The sequence below is a fragment of the Prionailurus bengalensis genome, chromosome B2 (genome assembly GCF_016509475.1).
Source record: "Prionailurus bengalensis isolate Pbe53 chromosome B2, Fcat_Pben_1.1_paternal_pri, whole genome shotgun sequence".
NCBI lineage: Eukaryota > Metazoa > Chordata > Mammalia > Carnivora > Felidae > Prionailurus > Prionailurus bengalensis.
Genome location: NC_057349.1, coordinates 98,513,959 through 98,533,413, shown reverse-complemented (window position 1 = coordinate 98,533,413; position 19,455 = coordinate 98,513,959). Strand labels below are relative to the sequence as shown.

General features: G+C 43.6%; 1 protein-coding gene across 1 annotated transcript in view; it reads right to left on the bottom strand.

The window, feature by feature from the left end:
* LOC122490519 (coiled-coil domain-containing protein 162-like) overlaps positions 1 to 19,455 on the bottom strand; it is a 68,979-nt gene that overhangs the window by 13,106 nt on the left and 36,418 nt on the right. Inside the window, exons 8-12 of the mRNA XM_043593188.1 lie at positions 18,093 to 18,202; positions 4,697 to 4,846; positions 3,755 to 3,808; positions 2,715 to 2,882; positions 701 to 853 (exon numbers count right to left, since the gene is read on the bottom strand). Coding sequence (XP_043449123.1) covers positions 701 to 853; positions 2,715 to 2,882; positions 3,755 to 3,808; positions 4,697 to 4,846; positions 18,093 to 18,202 — 635 coding nt within the window. The remainder of the gene's footprint in view (positions 1 to 700; positions 854 to 2,714; positions 2,883 to 3,754; positions 3,809 to 4,696; positions 4,847 to 18,092; positions 18,203 to 19,455) is intronic.

Below are 19,455 nucleotides of genomic sequence, written 5' to 3'. Positions count from 1 at the left end.
CAGCCTTTTTTTTTTTTTTTTTTTTTCTGATGCTTGTTTATTTATTTTGAAAGAGAGTGAGAGTGCAAGTGGGGGAGGGGCAGAGAGAGGAGAGAGAGAATCCTACGCGGGCTCCACACTGTCAGTGCAGAGCCCTGGGGCGGGGTGGAGAGGCTTGATATCACAAATTGTGAGATCATGACCTGACTGGAAATGTGGAAATCAAGAGTCGAAGAGTCGGGTGCTTAACCGACTGAGACACCCAGGCGCCCCAAGTGTCTGACTCTTGGTTTTGGCTCAGGTCATGATCTCACAGTCTGTGAGTTTGAGCCCCGTGTCAGGCTCTGTGCTCGCAGTGAAGAGCCTGCCTGGGATTCTCTCTCCCTCTCTCTCTGCCCCTCCCCCACTCACATATTTTTTTTCTCTGTCTCTCTGTCTCTGTCTCTCTGTCTCTCTCTGTCTCTGTCTCTGTCTCTCTCTCTCACACACACACACACACACACACACACACACACACACAATAAATAAAAACTTTAAAAAGAAGAAAAGAAACGTGCCTTCCAGAAGATAACACAAGTGTGCTGTGAGCCCTGGTGCCCTTTTAAAATGTCTGATGCAATGCTTTCTCAGGGAAACCAGACTGGAATGCATACAGAGTGAGCGGTAGGGTCAGATGCTGAGATGAAATGCTGATATCCTATCGCTAAATGAAATCACGTACTTTGGCTGGGTTTTCTTTCATTCCTTCATCAGGTCTGGCAGAGCCCCATTTTTTCTTTAGGGCCTTCATATTGTCAATCCCTTCTGTTCTTACTTTGCCAATGAGCTCACACACTTTCTGGATCAAATTCATCTGATTCTCATCCAGTTTTTCCTGCAAATTGCAGACTCAAGTTCAGGAAGGACAGTAGAGGAAGAGTCATTTTGCCTTCTAAAAGCTAACTTTCAGAAATGATTTCACATGAAAAAAAAATCATCCACCCAATTATTCTATCAGGTATTATCTGGAAGTCTCCCTATCAGCCCCCTTTACTATTGTCTTCAGTCCACAGGGCTTCATCAGATAGACCCTACATGTCTTAGAGCCTAAGTTACCAGATGCCAAGTTAAGTTGAATGGATAGAAGAGTGGAAGGTCACAGGTGGAAAACTGAGTCACTCCTCCTCCCCCAAAGGGTTACTTGAGAATTTGAACCTAGGGGTTTTTGCAATCAGGTTGACTCAGCAGAATCTGACCAGATAAAACACTATATAGATGAGCCACTAATGAGGAACTACATTAAAAATACAGTAGAGGAAGGAATCAGGCTGGCTACTTTCCCATTTCGGTTTTAGCAGAAGTCTCATTATGAAATAGTCTGTTCTGAATGGCTTGTGGATAACAGCTTTTGGTGGAACAGCTTGATCATTGCTAAGTACAACTACAGACCCAGCATCCTCCAGTGAAGGGTAGAGTTGGGTGTCCTCTCATCTCTGAACCACTTCCCTGGAGAGGAAAGCAGGAAGATAGTGCCCAGCTGGGCAGCCATGGCAGGAAGTCTGGCTCCTGGCCACACAGAGAAAGCTTCCCCACCTACTTAAGAGTCTGGGGTAGAACAGAGAGTCTCTGCTTCAGGTGGCCTGCAGAACTAGGTTAGCCTGGGAGAAGTAGAGAATCCACTTTCTGTCTAGGAATCTGGCATAAGTTAAAAAAAAAATTAAGAAATTTTTCAATAATTTCATACCTGGAAGATGACTTAGCCATTCCAGACTTCACTGTCTGTTCTCCTGCAATACCAGGCCCAATGTGTTTTGGTTTCGATTCTTTAATATTTGTAAGCACTTGTGTTTTATGGACCCTTCATAAGTGAGGAGGAATCTCTGGTCCTCTCTGGAATGACCAGGCCAAGGCAGAGCTCTGGTGGAAGCTCCTGTCAATGTAACAACTTCAGGGACCCAGAATCCTCCAGGAGAGACAGCGAAGTAAGGACCCACTGGGGGCTGGCTCTGGGAAACATCCAATAGCAAGAGAGGGGGCGGGTTTGTAGTGAAATTCACAATTTTGGGGCAGCTGGACCAGGCTCTGTGATGGCCCATTTTAGGCATGGGGCCTCCATCTTATAGCTCTTCAGACATCATAAGAAAGTGACAGGCTTCTACAGTGCCGTGGGCACACAGGCACCCCATTGCTCCTTTTTCTGGATGGACCTTCACTTACAGGTCAGCAGCTGCCCGACACTGGACGTGAGAGAAAGACTGGTGGGCATTTGAAGGCCAGAAAAAAATCACTGACAGCTAATTCAAATTCTGAATCTGTCCAGTGAGCTTTCAGGAGGTGCCAGTTGCTACCTACACCAGGGTCTGTCCTGCCTTAGGGCACTGCACTCTCCTGCTTGGATGGTCACACTCAGTAGACAAACAGTGATATTAACCATTGGGGGTTTTGGAGAAGACACCCCCCCACCTGTCCTTCACAGCAATCAGATGGCAACAATGGCCCTTGGCAGCAGAGTGAGGAAAACAGCAAATCACTAAGTTACCTAAAATTTAGTGTCTATCGTGGTAAAATAATGAGAACCCATCGCTGACCCCCTCTCTGCAGTGAACACTCAGAGCCAGAGAATTCTTGGGCCCAACAGGCTCTGGTTACCACAAAGCCCATTCTGTCATTGTGACCACTCTGTGTTCAGTGGCTGTGGAGGTCATTAACACTTGGCTCCCACAGGACTGTCCAGACGTCCGACACAGGTCACTTACTTTTATGTCTAAACATGTCACAAACAGAGCCTGAACTAATGCTTCATATTCTTCTTGGACTTCTTTTCTAATCTTCTCTTTGAGATTCAGATTTTCTTCTTCCAAATCTGTGAGTCGAGCTCTCAGAGCAGTGATTTCCATGATCATATTATGACTGAGCTCTGCAACCTAACAGCACAAATATTGTTTAATGGAAAATAACTCAAAAATTCCAAACTGTCACTACAAAATAGTTCTTTGCATATCAGCGTCAAATTTGCTCTTCTACCTTGAAGCTGATGAAAGAGGTGAACATCCTGTTGTACAAATATGGGTGGCAGAATTGAAGGTTGGTTTATGGGTCTCAGAACAGTGCCAGACATATAATAGGTATTCAATAAATGGTTGCCTATTATATGAGGGCATATATATAAGTGTTCCCAGAAGAGGCATATTTAAGCACTTTAAAAAAAAATTTTTTTTTAACGTTTATTTATTTTTGGAACAGAGAGAGACAGAGCATGAACGGGGGAGGGGCAGAGAGAGAGGGAGACACAGAATCGGAAGCAGGCTCCAGGCTCTGGGCCATCAGCCCAGAGCCCGACGCGGGGCTCGAACTCACGGACTGCAAGATCGTGACCTGAGCTGAAGTCGGACGCTTAACCGACTGAGCCACCCAGGCGCCCCTTTAAGCACTTTTTAATAGGATAAAATACTTCCGCTCTCTTGGTCTCCATTTGCAAATTGGCCTTTCTTGACACCTCAGCCTCAATACCTCTTGTTTGGGGGAAAAGTCCTCTGCCCCAACCCAAAAAATAGCAAGAAAAATATAAGTCAAAGCAATACAAAAAACAACAACCACCAAAAAGCTAAGAAAAAGAAAGCCCTTATTGCTTAAAAAGTGAAAACACACTCCTTAGATGTTTCTGCAGTGGATCTTCATTGATGGGACTTCTACAGGGCACAAGAAAATAATGCTAGGAAGTTTCCTGTCTTCCTACTGCTGAGATTGTGGATCTGTGAGGTGGAGAAGAGAAACTTTTTGGTAATAACTAACCTACCTGACCAGCGTTGTCTTCAGGAGGACCCGAACCTCTTCGTATAAGATCTAATTCCTGAAGAGGAGAAAAGAATGTACAACCAAACTCAACCATTTGTTCTTCCAACCATGGCTCAGTTCAGGACACCATGCTCCAGACACTTCCCATTTGTGTTAATGGAGCTTCATTTTGAGCTCCTCAAGCTCCACCTGGAGTCAGGACTGTGCTTGTGGTCCCATCGGATTTTAGGATGCCCAACATGAGATCTAAAGGCAGCATGAACTTCCAGGTGTCCACACTAATGCAGAAGACTTGGCTATGTGGATAAGCCAAACTGGGGGTGAGGCCAGACTCGTTTGATATTTGAATGCTTCATTTGATTTTTTTTTCAGGCTTTTGCACTTTTCTTAGGTGAAAAGTAAAATTACACCAAACTTCTGAAGCAATCCATTTTAAAACGGTGTGCAATTAGGACAGGAGAAGTGACCCTTGGATCCCACCAGTGGGATCTCATTTTAAGGAAGTCTCATTAATGAGACCCATGAAGTGCATCCTGAAGACAGAGTTTATTCAAGGATCCTGGCTTCTAGGCTAGACCATGGACAGCACAAGGTACTTTGGGGTTGCTTAGGTGGGAAGGTCAGTTATGCATCTTCCCTGGGGGAGGGAAGGGGGTGCGGGGGTGGGGTGGCGACCTGCTCCTTTGTCGCTAACTTTTTATATTCTCCACTAGACGCCTCCAAAGCACACAACCCAGTGTTTCTGAGCCATCACTCTTGCAGCTGATAATACCAGAGCCCAAGAAAATGAGCCAGTGAGAAGAGACATTGGAGAGTACCAATCATTCTCAGTTCTTGCATAAGAACACCTCCCCTACCCTCTGTTCTATTCTCTTTGGAGTAACTCCCAGGCTTTCCTATCCACACCTTCCCCATCACACTTCCTGTCTCTCTGGGAACGTACTTGTTCTTTCTGGCAGAGCTTCTGCCTAGCATGCTCCAACACATGCTCATAATACATGGAGTAGCTCTCGAAGTTGCTGCGTTCTCTTGCCATCACATCACAACCCAGGGAAAGGAGGCAGGCCTCAAGGTGCTCTTTCCTGAAAGTGATCTGAAAAGGAAGGGGCATCATTCACAGCAGCTCCAGCAGGACAGCCTCACTGTGCCAGGGCTCATGGCACACGTTGCCTTGGCTCACAGACCCATGTCTAGTTCTCCTCCATAGAAAACATGGGCTCTACGCTTCCAAGTCTCTCTTTCAAGTCTGCTCTTAGTATTTGCAGGGCAGGGACAAGAGTACAAATGGAGGCCTACCTGCCACATACCTAAGTATTCTAGATGCTTAAAGGTTGGAAATCAAACTAACAAACTATTAATTCTCCTACTTTGAAAAATAGATCTTCAAAATTGTTTGGAAGGTCAGGCTTGGACGTCTGTGTTCTATGCTGAAATGTGGTGATGTGGAGTGAGCTGGTCACCAACCTAGAGTTTACAGCATGACACCCTTCTCTTTCTACCTCTGGCTTCACGTCATACTGTAGAGGGCCCTCACATGCATGTAAATGGACAGTCAGCTGTCTGTGCCTCTACACAGCCACCCTTGACTACTCCTTAGGCCAGGGTGTGCACACTGGCAGTAAGGTCCACTCTCCCTCTGGGGAGCAGGATCTGGGGACTTTCCAGGGAGAATTCCAGGGTCCCAGGTACCTGAAGTGTGGTCTAGAAGGAGGGCCAGGGGTCTGAGTGGGCATGTCCCCTTGGCTGTGGGTATTTCTAATCCTGTGAGGAAGAGTGAAAGGAGAAAAACCAGAGGGGCTCTCTGAAGTATGAGCACCTGGCAGGGACCCCTCTAGCTCTGATTGAAGGGTCATACTGCTCATTCTCTTGGCAGTCCCATTTCTTCCCCTTTCTCTAAGAAATTGGGCATCCTTTTGAAGAGATAACCATTAAGGAAAAGAAGAAAAGTCCACCCCTCCAAGGCAAGGTTAGATTTAATCTGTGCAGAGAAATGGGAACCAATATGTAGAAGATAGGACCAACCTACCTTGACTAGGGCCTGCATGTCTATGAGTGTTTTTGTGTGTCTCTATGTGTCTGTATCAGTGAGTGCATCTGTGTGCATTTAAGGATATGATTGTGCGCCTGTGTCTGTATGCATTAGTGTATGTGTGCATGTGTATCTATGTCTCTCATGTATGTCTCTGTGAATGTCTATATATATCTCTGTGTCTATGTGTGACCCTTTGTATGTATCATTGAGTGTGTCTGTGTGTATATCTGGGGGTCTTTGGGGGCCCGATCCAAGACCCAGCCTGTAGGCTTACATGAGCTTTATCTGTGATACTTCAGGGTCACGAGGGCTCCAGGCTTAGTGGCAGTCTGCCACAGAAGCTAAGCTGTCCTTCTGGGGTGGGTCCTGTGGCCCAGTGAGCCCCAGTTCATGGTCCTATCAGTGCAACCTCAGTGTCCCCACTGACTTTCAGAGAAAGCGCAGACAGGCTTTGTCAAGGCAAGTTATTGAGGCAAAGTAGCAGAGATGGAAAATAGTGATAAAATGCAGTACTGATGGAGGGAAACAGCCTGCTCACCACTGCTGATGGCAAGGGTGATCAATGTGGCATTCTGGAGGGCAGACTAGCTGTATCTGTGAAAAGATTTTAAAATGTTCATGCCCTTTGGCTCAGTAATTCCTCTTCTAGAACTTTATCTTTAGGGGATGGTAAAAGCGATACACAAAAATATATGTAAACAGATGTCCTTGATCTTTCTAACAGAAGAGAGAAATGGCAACAACCAAAAGTGACTAATAAAGGGAAACAAGTTGAATTTTTTTCATCCATCTGTACAATGAAATATCAAACCGCCACCAAAAATTATGCTGTGGACATATGTTTATTGACAGGGGAACGTACTCAAGTGAAAAAAAAGTACACTACAATAAAAGGGCATATAGAATAATCTAACTTGGCTTAAAAAATGTTGATGAATGAAAAAAAACTATAAATGAAGTTTGGAAGGAAATATGCCAAAATACTAATAGTAGTTATCAATGAGGGTAAGCTAATGAGTGTATTTTCTAATATATCATATTTCTATTTTCTAATATAATCATAACATGTTTATACAATGAAGATAATTATATATAAAATATACAAATAAGCAAAATGTATAACCTAATGAAAAGATAGTAGAGCTTTTGTAAAGATCATGATCCACAGCAGCTTGGCAAGGCACACTGAAGAGATGTAGAATGGAAACAGTGGATGAACACCTCTGCTCATGGGGGATTTCATGAGCAGGGCCAGGCAGTCAGAGGAGGACACATAGCCTCCCTCTCTTATTCTGTGGGGCTTCCTCAAGGAGCCCCTTTTAGTGGAGTAGGATTTGGGGCAATCTAACCTGCTCTGGAAAGTGATCAGTAAGACAGTTGGATTTAGTTTCTGACACCAAGGCAAAGGGAATCAAGATTTGATGGCCCTTGACTTCTTTATGGTGAAAGGGTCAAGGCTATGTGAACTTAGTAACGACAAAGGAAATACTTCCCAGACAAAGTATGATGAAAGCCTGAAACGTTGAGACATTGCGAAACCACATTAAAGGCCATCAAGGCTGGTGACCCTTTCCAGGTGGCCTGGACCCAGTGCTTGGAATCGGCCACAGTGACTCACCCCTTGCTGTCCTGGACAGCAGTGTCTGGATCCGACTGTGCCAGCCAGGCCTCCAACGGCTTTTTAGCAGGGCAAACACTTCTCAAACTAATGTCATTATAGCCACCATAGTAGATATAGGATCCCAAACAAACAGAAATGCAGACTTGAACCACAATGGCCCTCTACCATTCCCTCTTAGCCAGTGTGATATTTTACCTAGTAAGGGTGAGGCACCTCTGGGTGAGTCTCTGTGTTACACCACAGAGGTAGGAATGGCCAGGAGCCCCCTTGGGCACCCCTGGAGGCCAGAGAAATTGTGTCACTTCCTTCCCTCAGTGGTTCTGTTGGGGCCTCAGGAGATTGAGCTGAAAGATCAATTCAGGGGGATGATGCATAGAGGGTGAGTGTGAAGGCAAGGAGAGGGGATAAGGGCCCAGCCAGAGCATTTGCGGTGGGGACATGGAGTGGGGAGCAAGTCTGAGGTGGGGCAGACAGGAAACTGCTACTGACAGGTGACAGAGAGTTGCAGGGAGACTCCTAAGCTCCTAGGAGTCTCTCTCTCCAAGTGAACTTTGATTTTGCAGACTTACTCAGCCTTCCAGAGGCAGCCTTTGGAGCTGCCTGAACAGCATCTGTTGTGGGACTACAGCCTGTGTGGCTTCTATTGACATAATTTTTTCTATGAACCCTACGCGGGGCTCAAATTCACCAACTGTAAGATCATGACCTGATCTGAAGTGGGACACTCAACCTACTGAGCCACCCAGGTGCCCCCAGAGCAATTTGTTTCTTAAAAGCTGTTCTGTAGCCTACTCTTGCCTTCCTAGGTCACTAAATGCCAGCTCTGTGCCAAAATGCAGCATGAAGTGGGTTCATCTGCCAACTTCCCCTTCAAGGCAGGCCCCTGGCTTCCATAAAAACTACAGAGTGAAAATCATGTTCTCCAGTGGCCTGATTCCTTCACCAACAGTTAAATCTGAGCTATGATGAATGGCACTGGCTGGAAAAGCACCAGATTGCCCCATAGACTGATCTAGAGAGCCAGCCTGGGGTGAAGCATGGCAGGTGCTAGGCCTTGTTATGGCAAAAGTCTGGCTCTGCTGGAAGCAAATTGCCCTTCTGTGGTTTGCTTCTTCTTGAAGCCCCTCATAATTCATTTAGTATCTATCAGGCACATACAAGGTTTATAAAACCCACCTCTGCTGACAAGATGCTTCAATGATTTCCCACTGACTCTAGGATAACATCCAAACTCCTAAGGATTGCCTACAATGTCATTCAGCAACTGGCCCTGCCCACTTTTTCAGTGTCCTCTTTTGAACTCTGCTATACTCCCTTCTTAGATTGCTCTGCCTTCCTTCTTCAACCCCTCTTCATCTGGCCAACTCTTATTTGTGCCTTAAGACTTGGCCCAAACAACACCTCCTCCAGGAAGTCTTCCCCATTTCTTCCCTACCTGCTAGCTGGGTTATATCCCCTGTGTATGCCTCTTTCAAAGCATTTAACATGAAGTGCCTTTTCTTGACACTCCTGGGTCACCTGGTTCCATAAGTTCTTTGAGGGAAAGAACTGTACCTTTTGCCTTTAATCTAACAAAGTGCCTAGAAAAAAATAGGAGATCTATAAATACTTGGTAAATGAGTGAATGACTTTTGACATATGAATGGAGATGGTTCTGGAACCCACACAACAGACTATTATAGTTCTGATTTGCCATAAGGGTCAGTCTCTAACTTCAGGTCGGTGTGTTTAGTATGACATTTGAGCAAGGTGTTAGAACTGATGGTGAAAGGCTGTTTTTCTAGAATTTGGGGAAGGAAGCAAAGATCACTAGAGGCCAATATGGACTCAAGAAAAATCAGGTCAGATTAACCTTTCCTCAGAAAATATATAGCACTTGAAGTGTATCTGGATTTCAGCAGGACATCTAAAAGGTTTCTCCACTGGACCTTGTGGACCAGTGAACACAGGCTGGGTGACAGTACAACTGGATGGGCTTCTGACCACTGAAAGACTGTGTCCAAAGAGTGTGGTCAGCCTGAAGGTGACCATAGGGGGTAGCACAAGGATTGGGACCTGTCCTGGCATACACGGTTAGTAATGACTTGAATGAGAATACTGAGGGCAGGCTGACAAGAACCTGGGAGAGGGAGACAGTGCTGAATGATAAAAATCCAGATTTTTAAGGATTTTAAGAAGTTCACCGTGGACCAAGTTGAACAAGACCAAGGCTAATAATATGGCAGCAGCAGGATGCCTGAAGGCAATGTGGGCTTCAGGTGACTGTCAGCCTAATAAGTCATCTGTGACGTGGCTCCCAATACCAGGCACACTCATGGGCATTAATCAAAGGGCACAAAGGACAAGTGCACTCTTTGCCGGTCAGACAATCTTGAACTTAGAGGGGACTGACCAGGATGGTAGAGTTGCTCACATAAAGTGATCAAAGGAAAGGAAGGCAGTTTAGTCTGAAGAAGAGAAGGCTGGGCTCAGGTCCTCAATGTATGCATGTGCGGTCTGTACTTGGTACAGAAGCACCCAGGTTAGGGAGGAGCGCGGCGCCTGCTCTCTTTCCTAGTCCATGTGCCCTGGCTTGGACTGCACCCGTCTGGAGGAAGGGGTGACTATTTGTAATCCACCACGCAGAGGTGCACCTGTCTGGGTTTGTGCTACTAGAGCAGGCCCCTCATTGTAATTGTACGGAGTCTTCATACATGCCAGCAGTGGCAGTAATTGAGCTTCTCTGACTGACCTGCCTTTAGATATCCAAAGGCTTGTTGTGAGGGTTCAGAACCATGATCTGTGGTGTTCCAGGGACAGAACTAGGATCCATGATGGAGGTGGTGGAAGGCCAAATCCAGCTCAGTAAAAGCTGCTTGAAATATGAGCTGCCAGGAATGGCTGGGGATAGGGGGTGGGCTTGGAAGAGAGTGAGTTCCCTGTCTTTGCAGATCATTCAGAAAAGGCTAGAAGTCCACCAGGCATAGAATTTGGAGGGGTCTAACGTCCTGGCGTCTCATTATTCCAAGACACTGGCGGGCAGGTACCAACCTGATCAGTGTGCCTTGAGTTTCAGTCACACCTGATATGGGTTTGTCCTAATACTCTCATTTCTTTCCTAGATGACCCCATCTTCAGTGTTGGAGTAAAGTGTATGCATAGGAGGGGAGCAGATCTTGAGTCACAACCTTTTTGTTTGTTTTATTGTAGTAAAATATATGTAACGTAAAATTTGCCATTTAAACCATTTCTTTTTGTAAGTAGGCTCCACACCCAGCATGGAGCCCAATGTGGGGCTTGAACTCACAACCCTGATAACATGGCCTGAGCTGAAATCAAGAGTCAAACGCTTAACCAACTGAGCCACCCAGGCACCCCCATTTAAACTATTTTTCAGTGTAAAGTCCAGTGGTATTCACACTGTTGCACAATCGATCTCTAGAACTGTCTTCAGCTTGCAAAACTGAAATTCTTATACCCACTGAACACCAACTCCCCATTCGCCCTCCCCCCAGCTCCTAACAACCACCATTCTACTTTCTGTCTCCATGAATTTGACCACGGTTGGTGCCTCATATAAGTGGAATCGTGCAGAATTTATGCTTTTGTGACTGGCTTTTTTTCACTGAGCATAAGGTCTTCAAGGTGCATCCATGATGAAGGATGTGTCAGGGTTGCCTTCCTTTTTTTAAAGGAGAGGCACAACAGTCTGTGCTTCAAACACGTTTCTGAGCATGCCCTGCCCTAATCACCTCTGTATCTCTGGTTGAGAATCTCTGAGCTGCAGAGACCAAAAGGGACCACTTCACCCATTCATCAGAATACACAGTACTACATTTGGGTATCATTGAAAGCTTAAATGAAATACATGTAAATAAATCATCAAGCTCTGAGGAAAAATGTATCCCCAACCAAGCTAGTGAATTCTCTGTCTCGTAATTAAAAACTGAAGTGTTGTTAATAAAATTACGGGGAATATTTGAAGAACTTAGAAAAATATAAATTTGAGGGAAATGTTGTTTTAAAAAATTAGGTATGTTTTGCTAAATCAGGTTTTTAAAGAAATGGTTGAGAGCAGAACGGAGTCGCCGGAGCCAAGCGCAGACGAGAGGCCCACAGAAGAGGGTAGGAAGGGCGGCGAGGCGGTGCGCGCTCCACGGACTGGCGGGAGGGAGCCGGGGCGGAGGGGCGGCTCGCCGGCCAAGCAGAGCCCCCGAGTCTGGCTTGCAAAAGCGGAGGGGCCGGGCGGACTGTGTTCTGACAGCAAGCGCGACTTAGCGTCTGGGAGGACATAAGTTAGCAGCTCTGCTCGGAAAGCGGGAAGGCTGGAGGACAAAGGGAGGGAGAGCTGCTGAGCCCCCGGACGACAGAGCTCAATTTGACGGGGAACAAAGGCGCTAGCCAGCGCCATCTCCCCCGCCCATCCCCCAGCCAAAATCCCAAAGGGAACCAGTTGCTGCCAGGGAACTTGCTCGCCGCACAAACACCCAACTCTGTGCTTCTGCGGAGCCAAACTTCCGGCAGCAGATCTGACTCCCTCCCGCTGCCACAGGGCCCCTCCTGAAGTGGATCACCTAAGGAGAAGCGAGCTAAGCCTACCCCTCCTGCCCCCGAGCACCTTGCCTACCCACCCCAGCTAATACGCCAGATCCCCAGCATCACAAGCCTGGCAGGGTGCAAGTAGCCCAGATGGGCCACGCCACCCCACAGTGAATCCCGCCCCTAGGAGAGGGGAAGAGAAGGCACACACCAGTCTGACTGTGGCCCCAGCGGTGGGTTGGGGCAGACATCAGGTCTGACTGCGGCCCCACCCACCAACTCCAGTTATACACCACAGCACAGGGGAAGTGCCCTGCAGGTCCTCACCACGCCAGGGACTATCCAAAATGACCAAGCAGAAGAATTCCCCTCAGAAGAATCTCCAGGAAATAACAACAGCTAATGAGCTGATCAAAAAGGATTTAAATAATATAACAGAAAGTGAATTTAGAATAATAGTCATAAAATTAATCGCTGGGCTTGAAAACAGTATACAGGACAGCAGAGAATCTCTTGCTACAGAGATCAAGGGCCTAAGGAACAGTCACGAGGAGCTGAAAAACGCTTTAAATGAAATGCAAAACAAAGTGGAAACCACCACGGCTCGGCTTGAAGAGGCAGAGGAGAGAATAGGTGAACTAGAAGATAAAGTTATGGAAAAAGAGGAAGCTGAGAAAAAGAGAGATAAAAAAATCCAGGAGTATGAGGGGAAAATTAGAGAACTAAGTGATACACTAAAAAGAAATAATATACGCATAATTGGTATCCCAGAGGAGGAAGAGAGAGGGAAAGGTGCTGAAGGGGTACTCGAAGAAATAATAGCTGAGAACTTCCCTGAACTGGGGAAGGAAAAAGGCATTGAAATCCAAGAGGCACAGAGAACTCCCTTCAGACGTAACTTGAATCGATCTTCTGCATGGCATATCATAGTGAAACTGGCAAAATACAAGGATAAAGAGAAAATTCTGAAAGCAGCAAGGGGTAAACGTGCCCTCACATATAAAGGGAGACCTATAAGACTCGTGACTGATCTCTCTTTTGAAACTTGGCAGGCCAGAAAGAATTGGCACGAGATTTTCAGGGTGCTAGACAGAAAAAATATGCAGCCAAGAATCCTTTATCCAGCAAGTCTGTCATTTAGAATAGAAGGAGAGATAAAGGTCTTCCCAAACAAACAAAAACTGAAGGAATTTGTCACCACTAAACCAGCCCTACAAGAGATCCTAAGGGGGACTCTGTGAGACAAAGTACCAGAGGCATCACTATAAGCATAAAACATACAGACATCACAATGACTCTAAACCCGTATCTTTCTATAATAACACTGAATGTAAATGGATTAAATGCGCCAACCAAAAGACATAGGGTATCAGAATGGATAAAAAAACAAGACCCATCTATTTGCTGTCTACAAGAGACTCATTTTAGACCTGAGGACACCTTTAGATTGAGAGTGAGGGGATGGAGAACTATTTATCATGCGACTGGAAGCCAAAAGAAAGCTGGAGTAGCCATACTTATATCAGACAAACTAGACTTTAAATTAAAGGCTGTAACAAGAGATGAAGAAGGACATTATATAATAGTTACAGGGTCTATCCATCAGGAAGAGCTAACAATTATAAATGTCTATGCGCCGAATACCGGAGCCCCCAAATATATAAAACAATTACTCATAAACATAAGCAACCTTATTGATAAGAATGTGGTAATTGCAGGGGACTTTAACACCCCACTTACAGAAATGGATAGATCATCTAGACACACGGTCAATAAAGAAAGAAGGGCCCTGAATGAGACATTGGATCAGATGGACTTGACAGATATATTTAGAACTCTGCATCCCAAAGCAACAGAATATACTTTCTTCTCGAGTGCACATGGAACATTCTCCAAGATAGATCATATACTGGGTCACAAAACAGCCCTTCATAAGTTTACAAGAATTGAAATTATACCATGCATACTTTCAGACCACAATGCTATGAAGCTTGAAATCAACCACAGAAAAAAGTCTGGAAAACCTCCAAAAGCATGGAGGTTAAAGAACACCCTACTAACGAATGAGTGGGTCAACCAGGCAATTAGAGAAGAAATTAAAAAATATATGGAAACAAATGAAAATGAAAATACAACAATCCAAACGCTTTGGGACGCAGCGAAGGCAGTCCTGAGAGGAAAATACATTGCAATCCAGGCCTATCTCAAGAAACAAGAAAAATCCCAAATACAAAATCTAACAGCACACCTAAAGGAACTAGAAGCAGAACAGCAAAGGCAGCCTAAACCCAGCAGAAGAAGAGAAATAATAAAGATCAGAGCAGAAATAAACAATATAGAATCTAAAAAAACTGTAGAGCAGATCAATGAAACCAAGAGTTGGTTTTTTGAAAAAATAAACAAAATTGACAAACCTCTAGCCAGGCTTCTCAAAAAGAAAAGGGAGATGACCCAAATAGATAAAATCATGAATGAAAATGGAATTATTACAACCAATCCCTCAGAGATACAAACAATTATCAGGGAATACTATGAAAAATTATATGCCAACAAATTGGACAACCTGGAAGAAATGGACAAATTCCTGAACACCCACACACTTCCAAAACTCAATCAGGAGGAAATAGAAAGCTTGAACAGACCCATAACCAGCGAAGAAATTGAATCGGTTATCAAAAATCTCCCAACAAATAAGAGTCCAGGACCAGATGGCTTCCCAGGGGAGTTCTACCAGACGTTTAAAGCAGAGATAATACCTATCCTTCTCAAGCTATTCCAAGAAATAGAAAGGGAAGGAAAACTTCCAGACTCATTCTATGAAGCCAGTATTACTTTGATTCCTAAACCAGACAGAGACCCAGTAAAAAAAGAGAACTACAGGCCAATATCCCTGATGAATATGGATGCAAAAATTCTCAATAAGATACTAGCAAATCGAATTCAATGGCATATAAAAAGAATTATTCACCATGATCAAGTGGGATTCATTCCTGGGATGCAGGGCTGGTTCAACATTCGCAAATCAATCAACGTGATACATCACATTAACAAAAAAAGAGAGAAGAACCATATGATCCTGTCAATCGATGCAGAAAAGGCCTTTGACAAAATCCAGCACCTTTCTTAATAAAAACCCTTGAGAAAGTCGGGATAGAAGGAACATACTTAAAGATCATAAAAGCCATTTATGAAAAGCCCACAGCTAACATCATCCTCAACGGGGAAAAACTGAGAGCTTTTTCCCTGAGATCAGGAACACGACAGGGATGCCCACTCTCACCGCTGTTGTTTAACATAGTGCTGGAAGTTCTAGCATCAGCAATCAGACAACAAAAGGAAATCAAAGGCATCAAAATTGGCAAAGATGAAGTCAAGCTTTCGCTTTTTGCAGATGACATAATATTATACATGGAAAATCCGATAGACTCCAGCAAAAGTCTGCTAGAACTGATACAGGAATTCAGCAAAGTTGCAGGATACAAAATCAATGTACAGAAATCAGTTGCATTCTTATACACTAACAATGAAGCAACAGAAAGACAAATAAAGAAACTGATCCCATTCACAATTGCACCAAGAAGCATAAAATACCTAGGAATAAATCTAACCAAAGATGTAAAGGATCTGTATGCTGAAAACTATAGAAAGCTTATGAAGGTAATTGAAGAAGATTTAAAGAAATGGAAAGACATTCCCTGCTCATGGATTGGAAAAATAAATATTGTCAAAATGTCAATACTACCCAAAGCTATCTACACATTCAATGCAATCCCAATCAAAATTGCACCAGCATTCTTCTCGAAACTAGAACAAGCCATCCTAAAATTCATATGGAACCACAAAAGGCCCCGAATAGCCAAAGGAATTTTGAAGAAGAAGACCAAAGCAGGAGGCATCACAATCCCAGACTTTAGCCTCTACTACAAAGCTGTCATCATCAAGACAGCATGGTATTGGCACAAAAACAGACACATAGACCAATGGAATAGAATAGAAACCCCAGAACTAGACCCACAAACGTATGGCCAACTCATCTTTGACAAAGCAGGAAAGAACATCCAATGGAAAAAAGACAGCCTCTTTCACAAATGGTGCTGGGAGAACTGGACAGCAACATGCAGAAGGTTGAAACTAGACCACTTTCTCACACCATTCACAAAAATAAACTCAAAATGGATAAAGGACCTGAATGTGAGACAGGAAACCATCAAAACCTTAGAGGAGAAAGCAGGAAAAGACCTCTCTGACCTCAGCCGTAGCAATCTCTTACTCGACACATCCCCAAAGGCAAGGGAATTAAAAGCAAAAGTGAATTACTGGGACCTTATGAAGATAAAAAGCTTCTGCACAGCAAAGGAAACAACCAACAAAACTAAAAGGCAACCAGCGGAATGGGAAAAGATATTCGCAAATGACATATCGGACAAAGGGCTAGTATCCAAAATCTATAAAGCGCTCACCAAACTCCACACCCGAAAAACAAATAACCCAGTGAAGAAATGGGCAGAAAACATGAATAGACACTTCTCTAAAGAAGACATCCGGATGGCCAACAGGCACATGAAAAGATGTTCAGCATCACTCCTTATCAGGGAAATACAAATCAAAACCACACTCAGGTATCACCTCACGCCAGTCAGAGTGGCCAAAATGAACAAATCAGGAGACTATAGATGCTGGTGAGGATGTGGAGAAACGGGAACCCTCTTGCACTGTTGGTGGGAATGCAAATTGGTGCAGCCGCTCTGGAAAGCAGTGTGGAGGTTCCTCAGAAAATTAAAAATAGACCTACCCTATGACCCAGCAATAGCACTGCTAGGAATTTATCCAAGGGATACAGGAGTACTGATGCATAGGGCCACTTGTACCCCAATGTTCATAGCAGCACTCTCAACAATAGCCAAATTATGGAAAGAGCCTAAATGTTTATCAACTGATGAATGGATAAAGAAATTGTGGTTTATATACACAATGGAGTACTACGTGGCAATGAGAAAAAATGAAATATGGCCTTTTGTAGCAACGTGGATGGAACTGGAGAGTGTGATGCTAAGTGAAATAAGCCATACAGAGAAAGACAGATACCATATGGTTTCACTCTTATGTGGATCCTGAGAAACTCAACAGAAACCCGTGGAGGAGGGGAAGGAAAAAAAAAAAAAAAGAGGTTAGAGTGGGAGACAGCCAAAGCATAAGAGACTGTTAAAAACTGAGAACTGAGGGTTGATGGGGGGTGGGAGGGAGGGGAGGGTGGGTGATGGGTATTGAGGAGGGCACCTTTTGGGATGAGCACTGGGTGTTGTATGGAAACCAATTTGTCAATAAATTTCATATAAAAAAATAAACAAATAAAAAAAAATAAATAAAAAAAATAAAAAATCATGATTAAAAAAATTTGTATCAAAAAAAAAAAAAGAAATGGTTGAATTTCAAAGGCAACTGGATTTGTTTCTACCCAATGTACTTATGTTTAATTTGTTAATGATCCTAAAAGCTCTGCTATGGCCAAATATCCACATACACTCTCTTATCTTGCCTTTTCAGCACTATTTAGGAATAGTCAAGAGTAAACAGTTGAAAACTTTAAGGACTGTGTGTATGTATATTGTATGTATTAAGTACATATTATTGTTAAATATATATTATATAGACTTGTTATGGATTCAAATAGATATATACCAAAAATTGTTGAAACTGGTTTGCTTTGTGGAGAGGAAACGGGATGGTGGAATAAGGAGGGTTGGAAATGTTACCTTTCTGTTTTTTTTTTTTTTTGTATTGTACATTTTAAAAATGTTTTCTAGTTAGTGGAATTATTGGCTATTTTAGTTTCTCTCTTTAAGTTTTGAATATTAAAAAATCAATGCAGGAAATGTTGCTGAAACAACTCATTCATCAACAAACTCCAAGGTTACTTTAAAAAGTTGGCTGAATCTGAAATTAGTCAACATGCATATTCCAATTTCTCTCTTCTAATTTATTAGAAATCAGTCTTTTCCCAAAATTAAAATTATAACAAGTGATTGCTACTTTAAGCCTGAGTGTTCATATATTCATTCTAAGGGAATAAGGGAAGCATTGGGAAATGGGTCAAGGGGAAAGTCTTCTTTGCTTGGGTTAATGTTACAAAAAAAATACACTCCAAAATGACTAACTTTCAATACATACCTCTAGTCCACCATCCTGGTAATTTTCCATTAATCTCTGTACAAATTTTTCAACTATTTGTGGTCTGATAACTGAAAAGTTTTCTTTCATGACATGGTGCTTCCAAAGGTCTAGGGGGAGAAATATAATGATGCTAGTATCATGAAACACTGAACAATGATTAATGGCATTACACTGGACACAAGAAGCTGTTATTTCCAAATCCACAAAACTTAACAGGTGAGGAGGGGGGAGGGGAGGAAGTGGCTGAGGACACAGGGTCCTCCAGAACATAGGAATAATGAAGATCTACAACAAGAGTACTAATGAAAAGATTTGGAAAAGTATCTCTGAAGCCCCACGAACAATATTCTGTTATCCTAACTAATGATCCCAAATCAAATATTATTGATCCTACATGATATCTGTTTTCACTAAGTCATTAAGTATCTGAACAATTATTTTGGCCTAATATAGTTAACATAAATAAATGAAGAGCTATTATAGTTACAGCTACAGACTAGAAATGTTGAGGGCTGACAGGCTATGAACTTTAGCTCCTGGATTGAAGCAGCAATAGGCTGACACATACAAGATGAGGCATATATACAATTATTCAGAGAAGCATTGTTTAGGGCAGCAGAAGCTTGGAAGCAACATATAAACTATGGTATTCCAATGGAATAGTATGCATCTCTGAAAAGAAACCTCCCCATGTATTAATAGGAAAAGAACCATAGATTTTTTTTCCAATTTTTTTCATGTTTATTTTTATTTTTTAGAGATAGAGAGACAGAGCATGAGCAGGGGAGGGGCAGAGAGAGAGATAGAGGGAGACACAGTATCTGAAGCAGGCTCTAGGCTCTGAGATGTCAGCAAAGAGCCTGATGCGGGGCTTGAGCCCACAAACCGTGAGATCATGACCTGAGCTGAAGTTGGACACTTTTTTTTTTTTTTCAACGTTTATTTATTTTTGGGACAGAGAGAGGCAGAGCATGAACGGGGGAGGGGCAGAGAGAGAGGGAGACACAGAATCAGAAACTGGCTCCAGGCTCTGAGCCATCAGCCCAGAGCCTGACGCGGGGCTCGAACTCCCGGACCGCGAGATCGTGACCTGGCTGAAGTCGGACGCTTAACCGACTGCACCACCCAGGCGCCCCTGAAGTTGGACACTTAATCGACAGAGCCATCCAGGTGCCCTAAGAACTATTGATTTCTATGTGAAAAATGCAAGGTGAAGAAAAGTGAATATAACATGTTATGTTTTATAAGAAAGACATGATAAATATTAAATGAGGGGATATCCCCTCAAGCCTACTCAAGATTATTACTCCAGAATGCCAGTGTTCTCCAATATCACTTCTCCCCTCTTTCTTGGATCATT